The sequence below is a fragment of the Spea bombifrons genome, chromosome 5 (genome assembly GCF_027358695.1).
Source record: "Spea bombifrons isolate aSpeBom1 chromosome 5, aSpeBom1.2.pri, whole genome shotgun sequence".
Taxonomy (NCBI): domain Eukaryota; kingdom Metazoa; phylum Chordata; class Amphibia; order Anura; family Pelobatidae; genus Spea; species Spea bombifrons.
Genome location: NC_071091.1, coordinates 32,463,052 through 32,487,478, shown reverse-complemented (window position 1 = coordinate 32,487,478; position 24,427 = coordinate 32,463,052). Strand labels below are relative to the sequence as shown.

The following is a 24,427-nucleotide window of genomic DNA, read 5'->3' as shown; positions in this document are numbered from 1 at the left end:
ATGTAATGTTGTGAAATCATACGACATATACAATACAATATAAACTACAATAATGAAGTTACCTTCTTTAAACACAACACATAAAACAATCACATATTTACCACTGGATGATATTTTTTATTGATTAAACCATTCATGTTAAACAGTAAGCTGTCATGTATCAGCCAAGATCCTAGAAGTTAAATGAAATGAATTTCGCCAAAATAAGTCGAGCTTCACAAACATTTTTTGATGCAATTTACTAATGTAAGTTAACAAAAATCACAAAATGTTGTGTGGTTGCAACAATATAAACATTATAAATCATGGCTACAAATGAGATTTGGTCCATTTTCTTTTTTTTTTTTTTTGTGGTAGCTTTATAAAGATGACAAGCATTCCTGACTAATGACTGAAGTAAAAAGACATTCTATACATGACATGTCTGTCTCACAATAAGGTTTTGAGGTAAAACTTTATTTATTATTTATTTATTTAACAGATGTAAATCGGTTAAAAAGAAAGAGCTGCAAACCAACCGGTTAAAATCTCAAAAAACTGTCACTTATACACTGAAATCTTAAGAAAAAGTAAAACTTTTATTCTGTTTATTATTTTGAATTAGTATGGTTCTTGATTGCAAAACGTAAAAAAAAAAGTGTACGGTGATTTTTTTTTAAGTGGCAAATCACCTTAAACAATTGGTCGACAGCCATTGATTTGTGGTAACATTGAGACAATCACAGTTCCTCTTAAATATTTCGTTACTGGACCACATTTTGAGCAATTACTTTTGCTTTGATTAGTTCGGTGATGTAATCTTCCTCGTAGCCCAAATTGTTCTTCAAAATTTCAACAGTGTGCTGCCCTATGACAGGAGGTGGTACTGGATTAGCCACATCGAACTCATTAAATCGTACAGCAGGACCTGAGAAAATAGAGAGAAATTTCTTTACTAGGCGTAATTAATTAAAGAGCGCATTAGCTTGTGGCTATTGAATTGCCATCTTCATATGTCATTCTTTTAGACGGTTTATAAATGGGTTAATCAGTTAACAGTTTGGTTTTCCACTAAAATACAGTGACAAAACTATACATATTAATGAGGGTGCAACAGTGGCATAAGTAGATGATAGAAAAATATATAAAATATAGATCGATAGATAGATAGATAGATAGATAGATAGATAGATAGATAGATAGATAGATGATAGATAGATAGATAGATAGATAGATAGATAGATAGATAGATGCATAGTAATACAAGCTATTAAAGTCAAGAGAGAGAAGATTGTGCTTGTAGCATAAATTGTCCAACAGCTCATTGCTTGTTTGATAATTTATCTGGGATTCTTTTGCACTTTGGTTTTGAGGCTATTTGGAACACGCTCAAAGGTTTAGATGTGGCATTTGAATGCACTGCCAAACCAAGCAGCCGGGCAAAGGATCTAATCACCTAAAAAGCATTTTCATGGAAACAATTCTGTGGTTTGCATTTTACAAAGTCCAAAATCGTATTATTCTTCAAAGTTTAATGGTACTGTTTGTCCATAAAGTACCCAGACAATAACGTAATTCAGAGAGTCCTAGATTATAGCATGACAGGTCGCTGAATATGTACTTGGACTTAGACACACAAAACTGTAACGGGTCAGCTTTTGTAAATATATTTACAATTGTAATAGAATAACTACTATCGGTATCTTTATTAAGCAAGTGGTGTAAATCAAGTTTTACACATATTTGCCTCAATTCAACAACATACTGAATGTGTTGTTTTTGTGGCAGTAAGTAATGCTGTCTGATAAACAGAGGGCACCTTTGTAAGGAAACCTAGACAGCAGAGTAGGAACATAAGGAAAGTCGCTGTGGTTTTTGTGAAATATGTTTTACAGTCATACTGTGGCATAAAAAAATCTTTGTTAGAGAGAACCCCATTGTAAGTCACAAATGCTGTTAATGCAATGAAGAAAAAAAAAACATGTAAGAGTGAAAGACCTCTGGTTTGTAATAAAAAAAAATCTAAAGTCTCGAGGGTTTAATTGGGATGTAGTTGTTGTTAAATATTTCATTTTTAGGGGACCCTTTTGAACTTTAGTCACAACCTAAAAACAAGAGAAACGTGTAACTGCATTAAAAAAGAGAACATACAATTTAAATAGTTTGGAATTTTATACAATTTACAAAAGAGATCTGTTTCAGACTAATCAGAATTATAAGTATTGTCCTTCTGTACTTCCCAACAGTCTTGTTTTTTTGTGGGAAAAGTCCAGAATTTTGGTCAAGGGAGCTGTAGAATCAATGGAGGACTGTGCTGCTGCAGCTCCCATCTATCCTGGCCCTCCTGTTCTTCTGACCCTGCAAGTTTCATGATGACCCCGGCCTCTCAAACCTCTTGCCACATCCCCAAAACAGGTGTCTTTGGGATGTGATTTAAATGTAGGGGGTATTTAAATTGATTTAAATCTAGGGGGTATGTTATTGGCGGGTTAGAGTAGCTTAACCAGGACTACCTTAGTACATTAAAAGGTTCATGTTTTGTACAAAACCAAAAAAGATAAAAAATGTTGATATCTTAGCTGTTTTATTTGCATCATAGCCTCTAAAAGTTTACATAACAGTAAAGGTAATCTGAATTTTCTAGAGGGATTATAACACGCTAGAAAACGACGGGCTGCAATTGGTGAAATTCTGTCTGCTACTTGCACTATGGAAGGGTCTAAACTAAGTCACAGATTTTTCAGGAACCCCTGAGGCCCACCCTTGCTTAAATCCCTTTCATTAAATCACAATTGCAATCTGCTGGTTTTATTTGTGAGCATAGCTGCTAATTTTAATACATTAATTAATCTCAACTGTAAGGAATACTGGCAGCCTGAAGATACACACATATATACAGTACATTGTCTAGCAATCACTTATAGAACATTTGTGAACATCTGGACCACCGCTAGAAATGGCCCTACTGTCAGGCCAATTTCTAAGGATAAAGATCTAGAAAACTGCCATATTTGTTCAATGCTACCTTGCTATTTTTTTTTTTACTTACTGATAAGATAAGAAGACATTAGGAATTACACTCCATCAGTCCAAGTTTTCAGTAATGCACTCTTTATAGTTTTCTTATATGTCACACACTATTCAGTTATTATTCCAGCGTAACATGCAGACTATATGATTTGAGCTGGGTGAACCGATCAATGCAGCTGTAACTAAGTGCATATTAATCATGCAACGTAGCCTTAAGGTGGTTCTGGAAAAGTTTAGAACCGTGATGGTAGTTTAGAAGTCAAGTACATAATTATAGTACTTGTAGTAGTTATCATACCTTCTTGCTTGGACAATACAGAGCTTTAATATTTTTAAATACAAATTTGATTGCAGATGACCCACAGTCACATATGGAATCATTTACCCCTGGCAGCCTCTTTGTTTAAAATTAAATAGTGGAGGTCATGGAAAACTCTGTAGCATTTTAGCAAATAACTGGTTCTTGCTAGCAGCTGCTATATTTTATATTTAATGTTTTTATTTACATTGTATTCCATGACTGTTTAGACCCATAGCATAACCATATCCCAACCTCACACCCATCCACACCACCTAATAAAGACAATGGACACCACAGCTTTATTAACATATCAATTTTTAAACATCTAAGCCCCAAGTCAGCGGTACATACGGAAATCCACAACTACATAAACAACCTGCCAGCTGTTCAGCACTAAGCCCGACAAGCCCGAGTCACATCCCCAAACCCACTATGGGCAAAACATTCTATTGTCCTTGGATTTGCGCTGGCAAAGGGACCCAGACCCCAGCTTTGACCACAAAAATGAAAAATGCCAACACAGGAGAGGGATGCCAAAGATCAACATCACATTACAACATAATAGCACATTTACCAACCCTAACCTGGCTGAAGAACAGGGTGGGTGTAAGGGAACGGCAGTCACTTAGCTGATGCAGTGGTGTACATAGGGTGGCAGTCAGCCTCAGGTGCCACTCATCAGGGGGCACATGGGGCTGTCCCAAAATTGTTTACAAAGGGCTGGTCCGACCTGTCCTTTGTGAACAATTTCAGAGCAGCCCCGGAATGAAGGAACACAGCGGGTCCATGTAACACAAGAACGTGCCCCTTGGCTGCTTGGACACATGCTAGCAGTGAAAGAAGCTGCAGGTGAGGTAAGGGGGTGAGGGAAGTAGGGAGAGGATAAAAGAGGCAGTATGCATGTATGACTGTATGCACACTAGAATGAGAATGTGTTTGTGTGTGACCATGTTTGTGTGTAACTGTGTGAGCCTGGATGTGTATGTGTAAGTGTATATGAGCAAAAATGTGTAAGTGTTTGTGTGTGAGCATGGATGTGTATGTGTGTGTGAGCATAAATATGCATGTGTAGCTGTCTGTGAGCATGGATGTGTAGATGTAAGTGTGTATGAACATGAATGTGTAAGTGTGTGGGAGCATGGATGTGTGTTTGTGTGTGAGTATGATTGTGTATGTGTGAGCATGGATGTGTATGTGTGTGTGTAAACATTAATGATTGTGTAAGACAAGAGGTCAGATGAGTCTGTTTACTAAGGCATAAAACGACTGTATATAGTAATGTAGGTTAGCATTAACAAAAATCTAGTTTTATCTAATTTTGTTCCAAGACCAAAAGGCTGCAATTATTATCAGTCATGTGATATTTGGGTGGACTTTTTCTGCTGAAACGACACACTGAGCTGATTCTTTATGGCAATGATAATGAAGTCCGTTCATCCATAGACTTTCATTAGCCAGAGTGTCAGAGTGTGCTGGGTATTAAGTCTAAGCTGTTGTTTTCCATGGGTACAATAGTATGATAAGGAGTTGGTGGTTTTTTTTCTAGCAGATCGGGGTAATGTAACAGAACACAAGCAAAAGGCCAATATGCATCTGCCTCAAAATATTATGTTATGGAAAAAACTAAAACTAGGACTGGTAGTGCTCTCTGTAAGTGGTGCACAACTTGCATCATTTTAATGACATGCCTATGACATGTACTTTTTTCTGAGCTGTTATTTTGCATCATTGCATAGCATGTTGTCACTCGTTCATGTTTAATAAAATGAGTCAAAACAAAAATATAAGACTAGAAACAAGAAAAAAAAGAAACATGTATTTTTCATCTGATACTAGTAATAAAAAAAATTGGTGGGTGTTCTGCTTTGTATTTGACTTTTTCACAAATGTACTGTTTTATATCTTTGATCCAGTTATCTATTCAAATAAAAATGTTTCCTTGTGGGCTTCAGTCTTTAATGTATACAGTAAAGTCTTGTGTGGTATTATATCAAAGGCTTTTGCATAATCTAAAAAGATAATCATCGCAATGACACACTGGTCTATGTTTCATGTAAAGGAGGTAAATTATTCTGACATTTTCTATTACTTTGATAATATTTTGGAGGAAAACATATTCTTGAAAGTTTTCTGTTAATACCCCACCAGTAGATTATCTTCTGGATTTTAAGAGGGTCTATAATTTTCAGTCTAATGAGCAAAATCACCACATCTGCTTTCTAGTAAACCAGTGGCACCATGGCGCCTAGGTAGACCCCCTTCTAATTAAAAAATGTGCCCCATCAGTATCGGTAACTAAAGTAATCCCCCGGTGTAACTGCTTGTATCTAGACATTCTTTATGTTGATGTGTCAGAAAAAGGTATGTTTATGGAAAATTTACATTATGTTTCTACTTGTATTTCTTTAGTATTCTCATCCATTGTTATAATCCACTTCACATTATTCATTCTGCAGAGAGCAACTAAAACAAGTCAACCGTTAGAGATTATCTCTTTCATTGCAAAATCATCTAGTTCTAACAAATATATTTGATCTCATGTAATCTTCGTATGGGTACAAGTTTAATTTGAAGTTTTTAGTTTTCTAACTTTTAGTGTGCCCATTGATTCCAATAATATGAAAATAATTATTTAAAGGTTACAGTAGCCTGAAGGAAGATGTAAAATATATGCATTATTCCAACCAAGAAAGAGAGGAGAATTAGTTTTTCAGTGTAAAGTACATTTAAGGAGCAATCCTATCCTATTCCTGTTTTTGTTCACGAAAAGCAACCAGGACAGTTAACAGCAGATGGAAACACAGTTGAGGAACTATCATTAATCAAGCAACGTAATATTGATCTCGATCTTGGGGGGTATAGGCAGGACCTTGTTCTATTGTAATAAAATGCCAGTGTTCCATATATCCCACATAGCTGGCATAGAATGAAACAGAATGGAAAGTCTTGTGCTGTTAAATCCAGTCCAATCTGCCATCTACGATGCTTAATAGACAAATATCATATTGTGAGATTTCATCTTTACCCCCACTTGTCTTGTAGCTATTTGGGAGTATTAGTCAATGAATAAAACACACTTTGGGGTCTATTTAAGTGGTTATTCCAGTGTCAATTTGACTGGCCTGAGGTTACATGCCCTTACACATGCAAAGCAACCTATACATTTACTATTGCGAGTAATTGTGAGTGACTTTACATTTTGTGAGTTGCAGGCAAGGAAGTGCAAGCTTAATTAGAGCGAGTCCTACACTTTGAACCAGACTGCCCTTGCAGAGGCAAGCGTAGCTTCAACCCTGAGCCCAGGACCAGGGAGTTAGGAGGGCACCACACCACTTACTTCTCCCTCCTTGACAATCATGGTCTCTGTATTGCTGAGTAAAGTGCACCTGTAAGATATCCTCCAGCATATCTGTGAAGCAGAGCTCAAAAATATATATAACATTATATCTGGCAGCAATGCAGAAACGGCAAATGAGAGGGAGAGTCTGTTTCTCCCTTCTTTAGGACAAAAGACCCTAACAACACTCCTTCACTAGACCCCACAAACCCTGAGGACATCTCAAGTCATGTTTCATTATTTGTCCTGTTCATTTGGATGTTGTGGGATTAAACTATAAGAAAAAAAACCCTTTGAGACACAGAGGCCATACTGTGTCCCCCATGCCTTTCACCTTGTGCCCAGCAAGATACAGGGAGGGCTAGTCACAGTATCGGCACAAAAAACACCCGTAACCCCAAATCCACCCTTCTTTCTATCTCCTGTAAGTGTTGCATATGAAAAAAATGCAGTAAATAGTGCCTACCCAACGTCCCACACAAATTTAAGGGTTCCTTCCAATGCACCTTTTGGTTGTTAGACAGATGGACAGCAATAATCATCCTTAAAGAGTGCAACCTGTAAAAAAGTCCCAAGCGAACGGGTCAAGCAAAATTAAAAAATAACAATTCAAAAAATGATGCTTGAGAAAACACTCACCAGATTCCAGAGGACTCTAAAATAGCAACTGATTATGCGGGAGCTTTTTATATACTCCCAGTGGCTCCAAATAGTGATTTGAGTGGAATTGGGTGATACTGGAAGACCACTTGTCACCCCCAAAATGTCTTTTCAAAGCTAACTAAATCTCCAAACATTCAAGATGTTCAAAAACATATTTCAGATCATTAATTCATCATACATCACTTTTACAGAGTTTTTTGTTTTGCTGAATAAATAAATCAAGTAAGATATCTCACTAAACACACACATCTAACCGTTAATATGGTGCCAGAAGAAAGAAGGAGATCACTGTGAACAACCAATTAAATGCTGGGAACATAGTTGTAAAACGATATAAATGATTAAGAAATTCTATTTTAAACTGACGTTTAGTGTTCACGTTACCAAAGCAAACCCACTCAGCTATTAAAAAAAACTTTCTGATGCTTTTCAAGCTTGTGCTGTGAAAAGAAATCAATCTAGCATTGTAGGCATTCTTATTTTAGAAATTAAGTGGAGCTCTTCATGCAGCAGTTTTAATGGCGAACAAACATTTCTTGATATGACTCGACAAAGGCGCTCTGTAACCAACAGACCTACTATACACCCCATACATTCACAGAAGGGATGGCCTAATGGCAAAGCAACAAACAAACACAGATCGTATTTCTTGACAAGCAAACTAAACCTAGTATGTAAAAAGTGGAATAAAAGCGAGATTCAGTAATCCGGCTGATTGCTCTGCTTTCGCCGTTGTGCACCAGAATTTCTTGTTATATTATTGCCAAGATGTTAATTGTTTCCTATTTTATTTTGTCACCTAAAAACAGCTGAGGAAAACATCTGCCTATGGGATGTCTTCATCTTTCCCACCCATCACTTCATATAATAGAAATGTCCTTGATGCTGGACTGAGCGATCCAGACCAAATGGTTATGTCATACTAGGTTCCTGCTGAATGATTAGCACATTCTCTTTGCATATTACTCAGATTACACACATTCAGAAATGTTTAAACATGTTAACCATTCTGTAATGGGATGAAGGGAGCTAAAATCATTTGATATCCTCTTGCGTGAGTACCATCAAAATGTGAATCACATGGGTTTTGTTCATCCCTGACATATTTTAAAAGGGTACTGTCACAGCTTTTAGCATACATAGGTTAATTTATTAAAACCACCTATAGGTTGTGCTTTTTTGTAAATATTGAAATGTTAAACCTCACATAATCTGAGAACAGTGGTAGAAACAGCATTATATGCTGTTATATTATAATGTATTTCTTGTTCTAAATTTTTCTTCCTACGTCTCACCCAAGAGATAACATTACGTGGATGAATATTCATACAGGTCTCCAGGAATTGATGTTAAGATCCCTTTTTTGTTTTGTTTAATCCATGTATGTTGCTTATTAGAATCTGTAAAGGTTATTGCATAGGTTTATTTAATGTATTGAACTGTAAAATGCAGGCCTTGGGGAAAGTGAAAGGTTGGAGAAACAAATGAAACATTAGACAAACAAGTTACACCAACTGTTTTGCATCTGCAATCAGAACTTCTGTTTATTTCTTTTGTGTGTCATAGATCTTTGTATGGGTCTGCTCTTTATTAAGTTAAACTGATGGCATAAAAGTCATTTAAATTATTGTTTGCTTATAGTATACATTTTTGCGTTCCAGACAGCAGGAGTAATTCTACTAGAAAACAAATGTACCGCAATAAGGACAGGTATTATTATTATTTATTATTATTATTATATAGCGCCATCAAATTCCGTATCGCTGTACAATGGGTAGACAGAACATAACAAGTAGTATGTAACATAACAAATTGACTTACAGAAACAATTATTTATTATTATTATTTCGAATGGCAACTGCTCCATGGTTTGCATTTTGGCCTAGAATTCTCCCATGTTTGATTTGACAAATATTGCCTAGGGGGTTCTATTAACTAAGATACAGAGTGGTCAGTAGAGTAAAAGGTTAAACCCACTGATGCTGTATGCCCAAACACTCACAAAATAGTATGAATTTTGACAATATTCGGGTGATAGCATGCACAATACAACAATTATAATAAAAAGTACAATAATAATAAAAAGTATAATAATTATAAAGTCTATCTGCACACTTGTAGTCCACGAAGAACATTCAAGTCTACGGAGGATGAAATGCAGCTTCCAAGCACTGGGGGCAGCTGACGCAATAAATATGTATATTAGACGTGTACTGTAACCGAAAACTATTCGGATCATTTTTTGTTTTGGTTTTGTCTCATTTATTTCCAGACAATTAATTTTGCTTCTGCATTTTGGAAATAAACTCTGGTGCCCCCAGTCTCTCTCACTCTCTCTCTCTCACATCTTTCACTGACACCGTCCTATTTCACTGACACCCTCTGCCAACTAATGTCCTAAGTTGCTCACATTTCTTTGAAATCTAGCCATACACCCTCCCCTGACTGATGTTCTCAGTCAAAACAGCCCCAGCTAAATTTGTCCCCTCTCCCCCAAAGCTTCTGGTGCAATTCCCCACATAAGTTCTCCCCCTCCCACCAAACGCTACACTAATGCTGATACAACCTTGTGTACAGCCTCCACACCAACTGACACAACCCAGCCAAGAGCAAACAGCTACCATATACATCATTTCAATTGCAGACGATGGGCGTTGCATGCCAAAACACGCCTGCTCCCTGGAATTGCTAACTTTCTGCCTCTCCGAATGCTTACATTCAAATAGGCATGATCTCAACTACCTATTTTTCAATCTGTCACCACTGGGCAAAATGTCTTTAAGTTTGTGGCTTTTTCCCCTTATTTTTTTTTGGGGGGGCGCTCCTTTCCTCGGGCCAAAAATGAATATATCTAGCTGTGCGGATCATTGCTGGATAGGCCCTTAAAAGGTGAGCACCTAATGACGGGATGCGGTTGAGTGGGGTATACTGGGCAAAATACATGTGGCGAGTGAAGTGGGGGGCATTGTGAGTTAGAAGTCTCAATTCGCATTTCCAAGGCGCAGGTTAACGAATCTGCAAATTCCCTGATATAGACTCATCTCTGCTGTAGCTTAAGAATGTTTATTTGCAAATGCTAATGTGAGCTGGCTTTAGTGAATTTGCGAGTTGGACTTTTGTCTCACATTTTTTGGATAACTCACTAGCTCTTACAGTTTAGTAAATTGAGTGAATGTGCTCCCCCTGGCACTAATAGGTTAATGAAACATGACACACTGTTTTGGCAAACAGCCTTCTTGACAACCGCTTGTGAGCTATTTTTATTTTTTTGTAAATATTTATGAACAAAAACCCAACATCACTAATAAAATAATTTTGCTAAACTAGCCCAAGGATTAGATTTACACATAACCATGGCGACATCTGATTATAATGTGGAAACATATGGGTGATGGTACTTTCCAAATATGTTTTTAGTTTACTTACAAATAAATCCTTTTACTTTTATTTGCTTGGTATTGCACATTTCTTATGCATCTATTTGGAAAGAATCCCATTATCTACTCTTCATTTCAGGCTAAGTGTTCTGCTTGGAAAGTTATATGGCTTTTTTGTATTATACATTGCATTAATTAACTCAAGAAAACACTTCCCATAAGAAGAGGTTTCTATTGCAAAACTGTTTTACATTTGCACATTCACTTGCAGTTTGTTTGCCCATATTCTTTAATTTAGTCATACGTATTTTATATATATAAAACACGAAGGGTGCGTTTTCCTTCTTCAGCCCGAATACTGAACATATGAACATAGCGGTGGCAAAACGTACCCAAAGACGAAGACACACAACACGAAGAATCTTCGTGTTCGTCTTCATTTACTAATCTCCCTGGTCCCTTCCCCATGTAGCATACCTTATCTACCCAGCATCGCAGGGGTTAACGGGAGCAAAAATCCGTAGATTCACCGTCAGGAGTTAAAGGGCCTGCGATGCTGCAGAGATAACGGGAGCGGAAATCCGTAGGTTCGCCGTCAGGAGTCAAAGACCTTTAACTCTTGGAGCGGGGAGACAGGCCAAGTTCCCCGTCAGGAGTTAAAGGACTGTGCAAGCGACTCTATTGGTCGTTTGTATGGTTTAACTCTTAGAGCAGGGAGACCAGTGGTCTCCCTCGGCCAATTGCGGCACCAGGATTTTAAAAGTCTGTGCGAGCAACTCTATTGGTCGCTAGCAGGGGGCTCATCTGCCATCAACCAATGAAGTGCAGGTGTACTTCATTGGTTGATGGCAGAGGAGGCCCCTGCCGGCGACCAATAGAGTTGTTCGTAAGGACCTTTAAAATCCTGGCGCCAAGGCTGCTGCCGTATTAACCCCTGCATTAAAAACTGCAATAAACAAAGAAAAAAAAACGAACACGAAGAATGTACACGAATATTTGCCCGAACCGAACACAGGAACGGGAAAATATTCGTGGAATACAACGATTTTTTCCCCCACGAAGACGAACACGAAGAGTTGGCCGGCGACCAAGTCTAATAGATTGATAGATCGATAGATAGAGCAATCTTCATGCCTGTGGGGTGATCAAATTGATAGATTTATTGAGTTATTTGCTAGTTGCATTTAGTAAGGAAAATTGATATAGCTATACTGGTCTGAGGGGAGATAGCGTTTTTAATCTGCTAGATTAAAGTTTGCTGGACAAAGATGTAGAAGAAGAGGTCTGAAAAGCTTATTTGACTCTACATTGTTTTCTGTGTTGGACCAATAAAAACGCCATTAATTGCATTTAGAATTATAAAGTTGCAAATATTCTGAGCTCTGAGAAAAGCGGAGCATGGGTTTTGGGTTGTCACTAGCACTAGATTCAGTAAGGGCAATCTGAAAACCAATGTCCTAGCGATCGTATGTGAGCTCAAAGTACTTCCGGGCTCTGGAGGTGGTAGGAAGAAATGGCTTAGGCTCTGATGATGGTCAGAGGGTCATGCAATGGTTTTTCTTCGTTGCAAACCAAGGGGGTGTCATATATTTTGTGTTGAAGCAACAGTGTAATTTGAGGGGTGCTGGTCAAATCTTGAAACACTCTATATCATGGGGGTCGATCAGAGTTAGTTCTAAGACTTTAGAAATCTGCACAGCAACCATGCCTTTTACATTGAGAGACTGAGCTGACTTCCCAGCAGCAGCTAGGATTTGAAGAATATGTTTACAGTTAGTTATGCTGTGAAACCTGGAGGGCAGATCCTGAAAATAATAAACTATAATCTAGAGAGCTCTCAAGACATCAAAATAAGCATTAGGCAATAAAAAAATACATAAAATATATTTTACATAATGGACTTATTGATACCTTGTAATGCATGTAAAAAGGACATTTAGGAGAACAGCCACATGAAATTGGCATCTTAAACCAATCAACAGTATACCAATTTACAATATCACTGTGTCAACTTCGGCAATATATAATGTAATTTACTTTGTCTGGGGCCAATATGGCTGCAAACACCCTATAATATGTTATAAAGGAATCCGTTGCTATTAGTTACCCTTTACAGTAGCTTGAGAAATTGGGCATGACACAAAAGGTCTTTTAATTCCACTTCTAAGACATTCAGTGTTATGCTTTATGCAAAACAACTGGCCCTTGTGCACAAAGCATTTCATAAAGGCTTTTGAGACAAATATTTACATTAATAACGGCAGACAAAAATGTTCTGAGAGCGTGGGGGGTAATAAGAACAAACAGTCGCCTTTACCTTACTGTGCAGGTCAAACAATCATCTGTTTTATATCTTTTCATTAATTCGTAACAAACCCTGCACTATTTGAATGTGGTAATGCGCTGGGAATGGAACCCAGATCTCTGATAAAAAAAAGAATGAATTAAAGGTGAAAAACAGGCTTTTGTTGTAGTTCTGAAAAGACATACCGCATTTAAAGACTTTAAGCAGCAGGAACAGAGGAAAAAGCAATTGTTTTGTCAAGAAAGGCAAAGTTCTGCGTGGTCACAACACGTATTGTTACGATCCTTTATTTATATAATGTCAATATACTCTGCAGCAAGGTTCAGTAAAGAAGAATGCATATCTGAGACCCTCAAGGTAGGAAAACATAACAAGGTAGGAAAACCTACGTATAGAACTTTAAATGTTATGGTCATCATTATTACCTTGGCAGAAAAGAAATCATAAGGCGGCCAATGAAAAAAAGGGGACAGATTTAAAGTATAGAGTAAAAAAAAAAAATAATATATCAAGTGTCAAAATAATTCTGCAAACGGTACAGATAGGGCACATTCACCTATAAAGACAATACAACAGAAAACCAACTTCGAAAATCCATGACACAAAAATTCACCACGTGAAGGCAAAAAATATTTATTTACTTACAATGAGGATGTCTCAAATGTGACCAGGACAAGAAAAATCTAGTGTAATATTGTCAAACAAATAAAAGCAATCAATAGAGAATAAATGGTTAAACTCACAAAGGCATCTCCAATTGTAAACGTGGAGCTACATGTAAAGGTGTTTCAAAAATGATTCCCTTCCATGTACTGCCAGATTCTAACTGTGAGGATTCTGTAGTGTTTTATGGATACTGCCAGTGCTTGTACTGGTGATGACTGTCTCTGACCACTCTTTGAAGCGATTCATATATTAGTTGCCCTTTATTGATTTGTTGAATAGCTTAAGATAACAACTATACAAAACTTTGTTTTAATATAAGTAAAGTTTACTTAGTCGTTTTCTTTCAAGTTGATTTTAATGAAATTAAAATTAAGCCACAAGTCATGCTGAGTAAATGCCCAAACATGCACTTCTGCAATCTTTGTGACAATAGCGTTGTCTGGGTATGGATAAGTCGCCTACCTGTAGCATTGATGGCCTATGTAACGATAGGTATAACATAGCAAGAAACACAAATGTTGTGCTGAAGACATCCTTTATAGATTATAGGAGAAGTATGGTTCATAAAGGACCTGCTAGGTTATAAAGGACCCCCCAATCTTAATCTGTAGTAAATTTGCCAACATGCAAAACGGTCAAATTCAGCACGTTTTAAGACTCCTGAGCTTTAGTATCTCAGTATCTCAAATCTGAGGGTAACTGAACATATCCTTGCACCCCAGTTGTGTCTTGGTTTTATTAGGTTCCCCATTGGGACTGTCTTACTTTAGAAAGACTTAGATACACAGATGTCAGGTAACTGTTTCTTAGTTTGTGTTGCTCACATCCATCTTAACATGTGCAAATATGAATATATGGTTCTGATAGCTACCTTGCCCTCTAGAAGATTATTTACACTATGTGGGTCAAATAGATGTTTTTCATAAAACAATAAACACCCTTCAAATACATCACTAAGTACATCAAGTACACTCTTGTTTGAAATAATCTAATTTTTTAAAGCAAGGTAAAGAATTATAAAACAGTTATGGGTTTTCATAAACGTTTCCAACTTCTCCTTAGCATGTAAGTAGAAAATTGAAGACCCTAAGCAGACAAATTAAATATTATCATTGGACCTGTTGTTTTACACTACATCTAAATATTAGCAAGAAACACAGAATTATGTCACATGTTAACCTGTTTTACTTGTAAAAATGTACTTTAAACATGAACATGTAAAGTTTATATTTTGGGGAAACTGAACAGGCATTTGGGTTTCTTAAAAAATCCATATTTATTTCTGTAAAGAAAATTAAAATATTTTCTTTACAGATGTCCTGTGGTCCGATAAGACCAAGATAAACTTATTTGGTTCAGATGGTGTCAAGTGTGTGTGGCGGCAACCAGATGACTAGTACAAAGATAAGTGTGTCTTGCCTACAGTCAAGCATGGTGGTGGGAGTGTCATGTCTGGGCCTGCATGAGTGCTGCCGGCACTGGGGAGCTACAGTTCATTGAGTGAACCATGAATGCCAACATGTACTGTGACATACTGAAGCAGAGTATGATCCCCTGTCTTCGGAGACTGAGCTAAAGAAGCTGGGGGTAAAGGTGATGGACTGGCCAAGCATGTCTCCAGACCAAAACCCTATTGAGCATCTGTGGGGCATCCTCAAACGGAATGTGGGGGAGCGCAAGGTCTCTAACACCCACCAGATCTGTGATGTCGTTATGGAGGAGTGGAAGAGGACTCCAGTGGAAACCTGTGAAGCTCTGGTGAACTCCATGCCTAAGAGGGTTAAGGCAATGCTGGAAAATAATGGTGGCCACACAAAATATTGACACTTTGGGCCCAATTTGGACATTTCCACTTAGGGGTGTACTCAATTTTGTTGCCAAGGTTTAGATATTAATGGCTGTGTGTTATTTTGAGGGGGCAGCAAATTTACACTGTTGTACAGACTGTGCACTCACTACTTTACATTGTAGCATTGTGTCATTTGTTTAGTGTTGTCACATGAAAAGATATAATAAAATATTTACAAAAATGTGAGGGGCATATATACAGTGAGATATATATATAGGTTAATACAGCAAATAGTTTTAAACCTTTATGGAATAAGCATAAGGGACCTTTATATAAGACTAGGCCAAGGACCAAATAAGATATAGAAAATGTCAGACTGGAAGGGCAGATTAGTGTTTAACTACTGTCAAATTCTATGTTCTAAGTTCTATAAACACAGAGGTTATGTGATAACCAGATGTTTGAGATACTTCCTACAAAGCTGGTATCAAAGTACAACATTGCTAAAAAAGGATAATAACTATAAATACAGCAAGATGAAAAAGAGGAAGCAATGAAAAGGAATTGCCAAAGTTAAATGGTTACTAATGGTAAGGCTTTTGGTCACCTAGCTATTTGTTTTCTAATATAACTAACTAGTTAACTATTAACTAGTTTTCATGTGTAAATATATACAAAACGCCCCAAAATGCGGTCATGTATGTTGAGGTATTTTTATTGAAACTGTGGTTTTGAATATATATGCAAAGTTTCCAATGAATTAAAAATCATCATTTTGCTTAACATTGATGTGTGTCAGATGCAGGGAAATTGATCTCTTGAAATCTTCTTCAAAAAAAACGGAAAAAAAACTTAACGGAAGGCACACCCTTGAAACTGAATGAGCAAGGCTAGGAATCAATCCAAAGATAATTTGCTTGTGCTCTTTCTGGAACAGTGTGCTCTGTTTCCATACAACAGCTCAATAGCCTGAGAACCAAAATTAAAATCAGATTGAACAAAAGCGAATACCATTAAAAACAGTATACAGTGATACAACGACAGATCGACTAAATTTAGTATACCTTTTTAAGTCTAGCTACCCTCTAAACTGTCTGCCAGGTGTTTCATCAGACTAAATGTGTTAACTATTTTAGTGTCTCTCAATAGCTGACCTTTTACAGCAGGTGCTTAGCTTTAATAGTTTTTTTTTTCTTTCCAGTACTATGTGCTTCTGAGATTCCAAAGCACCTTCCACCCACACACCAGTCACCTTTGATCCTTTGCCATTTGTATTTGTGGGGTTTCGGTATTTAATTTTACTGCTTTTTTCCACTGTCTCTCAGCGGAATCTTTTTTTTTTTTTTAAATCTATTCTTTCATTCTTTTTATTGTCCTTTATAGAATTGCTATGGTCACTGGTCATGTAGTTAGGAAAAAAAAAGTGTTGAGAAAACAATGCATCATGCGACAACTTCCTTTAAAACGCCATAAATTGTTTTACATACAACAACCACCATGGGGATCATCATTTTGATTCATTTTTTTTTAAGTGCGTTCAATGCTGTATACATGAAAGAAAAAATATAGTGATTTTTAATAAGGGCACGTGATTACTCTTTTCACTACACTGTCAATGTAAAAAAAAAACAACTAATAATGTCTGTTTCATACGAAGAGGAGCCATAAGGCTTAAGCCATATGCTGATTTTTTTTTTCAAATAATGTATTTTTTATTATTAAAATTGCCTTTTGGGTCAATTCACTAAGATGACTTGATTGGTCACTTGACAAGGCATATTCACTAATATGTGATTTATTTGTGAGTGTACGCAACTTTAAAGTTTGTGAGTTTCTGGCAAGAGCATATAAATTTAATGAAAGCTTGCATATCCTCACCTGAAACTCACAAATAAAGAAAAAACGCCCCTATGGATCTTTTCATTATTTATTATAATCAACTATGTTCCAACTTACATTTGTTTTACCAAACAGGTTAATGAAACATCAAAGTGCCTGCTTTTATTCAACTCATATTCAAACATACATTTGACTGTCCTGTAGTGAAGTGTATGCAAGTTGAGTGTAATGTTCTGCAAGTTGTATATGCAAGTTGGCTTTAGCAAAGTTTTGTCCAACTTCCAGGACATTTGCAGCTGCAAACTTCCATTTTTAAAGAGGCAGTGGATGTGGATGACCCTGCTTGCTAATGCCTACAATCTAATGGGGAAAATGTGCTATACCACAGAGGTTATGTGCTCAGATGCAAGATATGTAAAGGTATGTAAAATGCCCAACAATTACAGGCTGTGATATTTTCACACTCTTACAGAGAATCTCCTGGAACAATCAATATTACAACAATATGATGACAACAATATAATGATCAATATGACATGTGTGAACTGTTTGGGCTGTAATGTTAAAAAAAATGGTGCCCACCAAAAACACAAAATAAATATCTGGAATAAGTATTGTAATATATTTATGTCAGAAGTATATTAATGGTTTGGCAAAGAAAATTATAATTTTTTCAGTCCTAAATTGGGTAAGTAAAGTAGAACAGGCTAAACAGGCTAAAATTGCTTAATTAGTAGTTTTAGGGAATTAGAAGAAAATAATGTATAGAATTTGGGTTTTCCCTAGTCATATGATGATTTAAGTAGATTGCATTGCCATATACAAAATACAGCTGTTTTTTTAAACATATGTATCAATCTACAACAGTAAGCTTTACATTTACTAATAACTAATAAGTGGAGACTGTATAAACTATACACTTTGTGAAGGGCAGGAAAGAAGTCTAATTTCATGTGAAATCCCTTTCCTAGATTATACTGATTCCCAGAATAATTCCGAAGCCATCTGTGTAAGTCCTGATTTAATGTCCAGACGGCTCTAACACACTAAATATTTCTTCATAACGTGATATAAAAGCAGAGCCTTACAGGTGTACAGCATTGAAGGACCAAGAAAAATCACTATAAAATAAAATTAATTGTATTTTCTTAAGTCCTATTGTTTTGTGACACCCCTACTATTAAAATAAATAACAAAAGGTGCAATCCCATGTTCTGTGACCATTTTTAATACAAATTGGCTATAGTTTTTGTAATTTTATCCTTACGTGTTTCTAAAAAAATTTCTATTTACGTTTTATAATACTTTTTATACATGTGGCTGCATTTATTTAAGTTTAGTTTAAGCCCCAATAACATTGCTCCCCATGATAGTTTTACTACATCAGGAATTTATAATATTTGTTTAACACAATTGAAACCACCCTTACTAACCACTCAAGTGTGAAGGCCCTGGGGATACAAAAAAAAGGACTCCAAAGGCTACTCGGAGCTGTCCTTTTTCTGGGGAAGTGGCCATGTGAGGGGGGGCTAGCTCTACATGCCCCCATCAAACAACCAAACAACCTTAAGTGGGCTGGGAAAAGGAGGGAAAGTTGGTGTAGAGTATGTGTGGTCAAACAGCGTTCTCCTGCCCCGGAAAAAGAGAAAAGTGAGATGGAGCCTTTGGGCTAAACTTGGAGTGTTCCTAGGTATATCCACAGGTTCTTAGGTAAGGTACATATGAGGCATTTAAAAAAAATTTGTGTCATACATTACTGTGCAATAAGGAATCATTTAAAACTGTGGAATATTCTGAAATCCTGCCAGGGATACGTACACCCAACCAGTAAATGAATGGGTCATAAAGTTCACAAAATGTGCAGAACATCAAAATACAGAAACATGTGCTACTTTATCCATACAAATAATTATTATACCTCTTAAATACACACTACTAGTAGCGATAAGACACTCGATTGTAATGTGATGGAATGGAGGTTTAAATTAAAGTGGCCATTATTTGTGCAAAATGATCAAGTTTAAAACCACAGTTTTATAGATACGCAAGTTGTACGAAGTCAGTTTTGGTGATGTTATAGGCGTCCTCCTAAACCTCAGAGCATTCAAAGTAAACTAGGAGCCAGGGGCCATGGCTTGTCCGATTGATGTTGAGCGTATACATCAACATTTTAATGTTGTAAAAACCTAAGATGATGAGACTGGCATCCTACTGGACACAGGCGTAAATACAAGGTCAGGAATAATCTTTGTAAGGAATGTCAGTATTGAGTAAAGTTATTTTATTTATTATGATCAGGATAGAACAGAGATGTATTTGGATTCCCTTAGGAATTCCGAAATGTTTTGGATCTAGCTAATGATATTAGTTACTGATGGACTCAGAAGGGTTGTGAGGTGATTGTAAGAACAGCATTGTAGCCAAGGAAGACATATAAGGTTTATAGATTTTGGGCAGCAAACAGACGATTCCTGGGGAGAGAGAGTTTGGGTTAAGTTCTATAAACTTTTCTTGGATGTTGACTGAAGCAAAAAGAAACATGGGTTCCAGTTCTTTTAATCGACTGCAGTGGGATCATTGGCAAGTTCTATGTAACATGTGCTATCCAGCAGTTGTCTGTTCAGTTGCGTTGTGTCCATGACCAATTCCATAGTGTCACAATAAGAGTAAAAGTGAGCCTTTTACACACATGCCTGTTTCTTCTTTACGGTGATGGGGGGAAAATAGCTGTCAACATATGATGCCTGTTGATAACCCATTCTCTACAAAATAATTTGGCAAAAGCACCTCGGTTTGGTTGACTTAACTTAGGAGCATTCTAAGGTTTGACATAACAGCAGTGGTGTCAGTTTTGGTTGTATATATTTTGTTTTATAGTATAACTGTATTCTACTTCGGTCCTGTGGTATAATTACTGGGTACTAAATGAATAGTACATAGAGAATAATATTATTAGTAACATAAAACTGAAAACCATTTTAAAAAGATTGTCATGCTGAGTGAACTGGCAAGATCATATAGTACTTATTCTACTTTTTTTTGGCAACCTTCTGGACAGCTGCTAGCGTTCCCATTCTTGCGACCTGTAGATGATCCTCAACATTCAGAAAATGTTGGGGCTCATCAATAAGGACGAGAACCACAGAGAGAAAATCTATCCCTGATTCTTTTTCTTTTCCATTGCCTTTTATAGGAGGAACATGATTACTTATGATAGGTTTATATCTGGCATCGAACCTAGATCAATGTATGCTGAATAATCTGCAATGTGAAAAAATGTATACAGTAGACTTGGGCACCAGGGGGCTCTTCGTGTTCGTCTTCATGCTCGTCTTCCGGGGGGGGGGAATCTTCGTATTCCACGAATATTCGCCTGTTCCTGTCTCCTCTTCGGGCGAATATTCGTGGACGTTCTTCGTGTTCGGGTTAATATGGGGTTAACGCAGCTCTGGCGCCAGGAGTTTGAGCAACTCTATTGGTTGATGGCAGACGAGCCCCCTGCTGGTTTTAAAACCCCAATGTTGCAACTTACCCGGCACATCCCACTGGTCTCCCTCCCTGTTCAATTAGTTAAATGTCCGTACGAGCGACCAATAAAGTCGCTTGTATGGACATTTAACTAATTGAACAGGGAGGGAGACCAGTGGCAACTGCAGGGTAAGTTGCAGCATTGGGGTTTTAAAACCTCAATGCTGCAACTTACCCGGCACATCCCACTGGTCTCCCTCCCTGTTCAATTAGTTAAATGTCCGTACGAGCGACTTTATTGGTCGCGAAGACAAGGTAAGTTAGAAGGGGGGGGGAGAACGGTAGACGAAGACGAAGCCTACGTTTTACCGCCGCTGTCTTCTCTTCGGCGTGTCTTCGGAACGAACACGAAAACGCACTCTTCGTGTTAGTTTTCATGTTCTCCCGAAGACGAATGCACAAGTCTAGTATACAGTCCTCTTACTGTGTCCCTTTACATCTTTAATATGAGACTTGAGTTCTATGTCTTTGTATACGCAAGAAAACTTGCCTCCAAATGTAAACAATTTCATTTCAAGCATATTCCTTTTTATATAGTGTAAGATTTTACCTGAAAAATAATAAACTTGACAACTATAAAACAGATGTGAATTATATAAAAAACTGATCAGTGCTTATTGGATATTATGCTAATGCAAATTATTATTTAAGTGTGTGGTTTATGCCATTGTTCATGAAATTGCATTTATTCAAATTGTATTGCAATGCAAAAAATAATGGTTGCCTGTGAGGTTAGAATTTAAATACAGATTTAGAAAGGAGATATGCTGAGCTGGCTTCTGCTCAGTATTTTCATCTGTTTCTGCAACGTTTTTTTTGTACGCATTGAATAACTGTGGAATTGTAACTAAGTTTAGACTCAAAGGAGGAAACTTACAAATAGTAGGTAAGATGTTATGCATTTAAATAACAGTGCTTGCAGCACTGACAAATTCCAGTCTTAATCAGTTAATTCCTCCTATTAGACTAACTGTGTAGGAGCCAGCTTCGGAAAGTTACACATTATACATCAGGTCAGATCATGAGCGACAGGATAAGGCTTCAGCAAACACTACTTCACAGATGGCTTCCTTGGAATGGAAATTAAAAGGAAATATATTCTCTTAAAAAGTACATCAAATGGAAAATTCTGCATCAATAAAACACTAAAAAGCTAAAGATCCTATAAAAACATATATATATATTCTCTCTCTCTCTCAGAAGAGTTTTTTTGGCAGCCAACTATAGACAAAGGAGTGAATGGATGAGTGTTACTTAAGTCTATATACTTTAAGGCAATTTAACATTAAAAATTAAATATTTATTCATTAGCAAACACAAAAGAATAAATAATATGCAGGGTCTAGGTATTAAATAAGTAAATTGTTTAAAAGAATAGCCTGAAACGTGCGCTAGTTACTCAGAAAATGTATGTCAACTCGGAGACACAACAGTTGGTAACTGATGGAGTGTTTTACAGAAGACAAGCTGGTCAGATTCTACCAGACATCCAAAGGTCTAAAGAAAGTATGGGCAGCTTCAAGGTGTGAACGTGTTTTTGGAAGAGACAAACATATAGGCCCACAGCTGCAGAGAATTAAGTGATTGTGGACCATGATGATCAGATTTTGCAGCTGCTGCTTGGCTAAGCAGGCCAAAAGAAGTCATCAGACATAATAATTTTAACACTCAAGGGAAGAGCAAAGACAGATTTATCAGTAAGACTTGGTGGATGGGGCAGGCAGATTTAGAGCTCGCAAGTGAGATACATAGAAACATCGAATTGGACAGCAGATAAAAACCATTCCGTTCTTATCTGACATTAAATCTGATGTGTCTACGAGGATCCTACACCTGTAACTAAAGTGTTTATGGGTTTACTACTTATATTGTATTTGCAACTAAAAGCACAATAAGGCACGTCCTGGATAAGCCTGCAGTTAATAACTTTAACATCTCCAAAACTATTACAATATTTGGAATGCAAAACATAAGATATATTAGGTTCCTGGAGGCAAATTTAAAGATCAGCTTTAATTCAGACTTAAGTGGATTCTGTTTCACTAGCTACACATACAAAATTAACAAGTACCGGGATGGTTTACAAAATTGAAAACAGGTCTTTGTAGATCCATAGACTGCAGCAATTATTCTTCTTTGTCTCACTTACAGTCTTGTGCTATTATGCATAATCTGCGTCCATGTTTTCGGAAGGCATAGGAAATAAAGCCAAATGGCAAAATTACCACAACGTTTCAATTGATGCTACAAAAAAGCAATCCTAGTTATGTTTACAATGTGTGTTTTATGTAGGACCCTGCCCGTAACAAAAAGTGAAAACAGATTGATACCAAGAATGCAAAACAACGGAAAACAAATAGCTGCCCCCAAGGTTAAAATCTGAATTCTTCTGACTTTTTATTTTTTATTTTTCACATTCTAGCTCATTAATTTCCTGCGCTGTAATTTTAAACAAGAACAGGAATCATTGTTGACTATAGGAATTGTAAGGTCTTTGATTAATTCATATACTACTTTAAATGTTTAAGGAAATCTAGATGCATTTTGTGTATCTTGTAAAAGACAGGAACTGTAAAACAGCAGCTCCGTGTCCTCAATTTATTGAAGGCTTTGATTCCATTAAATACACAACAACTGTTCTGATTCCATCTCAACGATTTCCCAACATTGTGCCATTTCACAATGATATCATACCATCAGATAACAGTGGATTCTTGCATCTTGAACAACACAAGAGCCTAGCTCATCTAATTAAAAAGATAGACATACTTTTTACCAGGGTTGTAGGACTCAAGTTCTTGGGGTCTGCAGACGAGTAATTCTTTATGTTTCTGATAGAACTTGAATTATATTGGTTAAATTAATTTCATAATATTTGATTGGGCTGTCTGTGCTGAGATAGCTAGACTTTCTGGCCTGTTGAAGCCCATTAAGTTTGGCTTCTCTGGTCCACCATAAAATCTGTATTGCAAATAAGCATTATTGTATAGTACGGGACCACACAGGAATACAATAACATACCTTCTTACTATCAAGGGCAGGGTCATTTCATTGTGTGGATCCCACGTCATTTAGCATTACATAGTGTTGAAATGAACCCTATTCATATAATAAGAGGCAACATTTTTATTGGAGTACGCAAAAATGCTCACTTGCTGTGCTTGACAGATGGACAATGACTACTTGGTTCTCCATTCTAAAGATGGAATCTAGTGGAATAGATCATTAGATCACCTGTCAAGCCATTTCCATTTTGTCTCCTACTTGGTCCCTATAAAGTTGCAATTACCTACTCTACCTTGAGGGAAACCCATCCCATTTTAATTTACATCACCTTCTTGTTTTAGAGTTCTTCAGTAGGATAGTTTTTGTAAACCGGGGATACATGTACCACATGGAGTACTTTTGATTGGGGAACCATAATCCATTATAATATTGTTATATAAGTAAAGCAGAGTTATAAAGACATATGTTCTACTAAAGGAAGGATTATGTTTGTGGGTGCTTAAAATCCTAAAATCCAAGGCAGACATGCTGGTACAATATTGCATTCTCAACAATCAGATGTTTAAGTTGAAACTGAATTGTGCTATTGCAAATACCTTAAAAACAA

At 36.8% G+C, this 24,427-nt stretch overlaps 1 protein-coding gene across 1 annotated transcript in view; it reads right to left on the bottom strand.

Moving 5' to 3' along the window:
* Positions 1-465: 465 nt before the first annotated feature.
* The window catches only part of SUGCT (succinyl-CoA:glutarate-CoA transferase), a 247,269-nt gene continuing 223,307 nt past the window's right edge, over positions 466-24,427 (bottom strand). Inside the window, exon 14 of the mRNA XM_053466256.1 lies at positions 466-907. Coding sequence (XP_053322231.1) covers positions 744-907 — 164 coding nt within the window. The 3' untranslated portion in view covers positions 466-743. The remainder of the gene's footprint in view (positions 908-24,427) is intronic.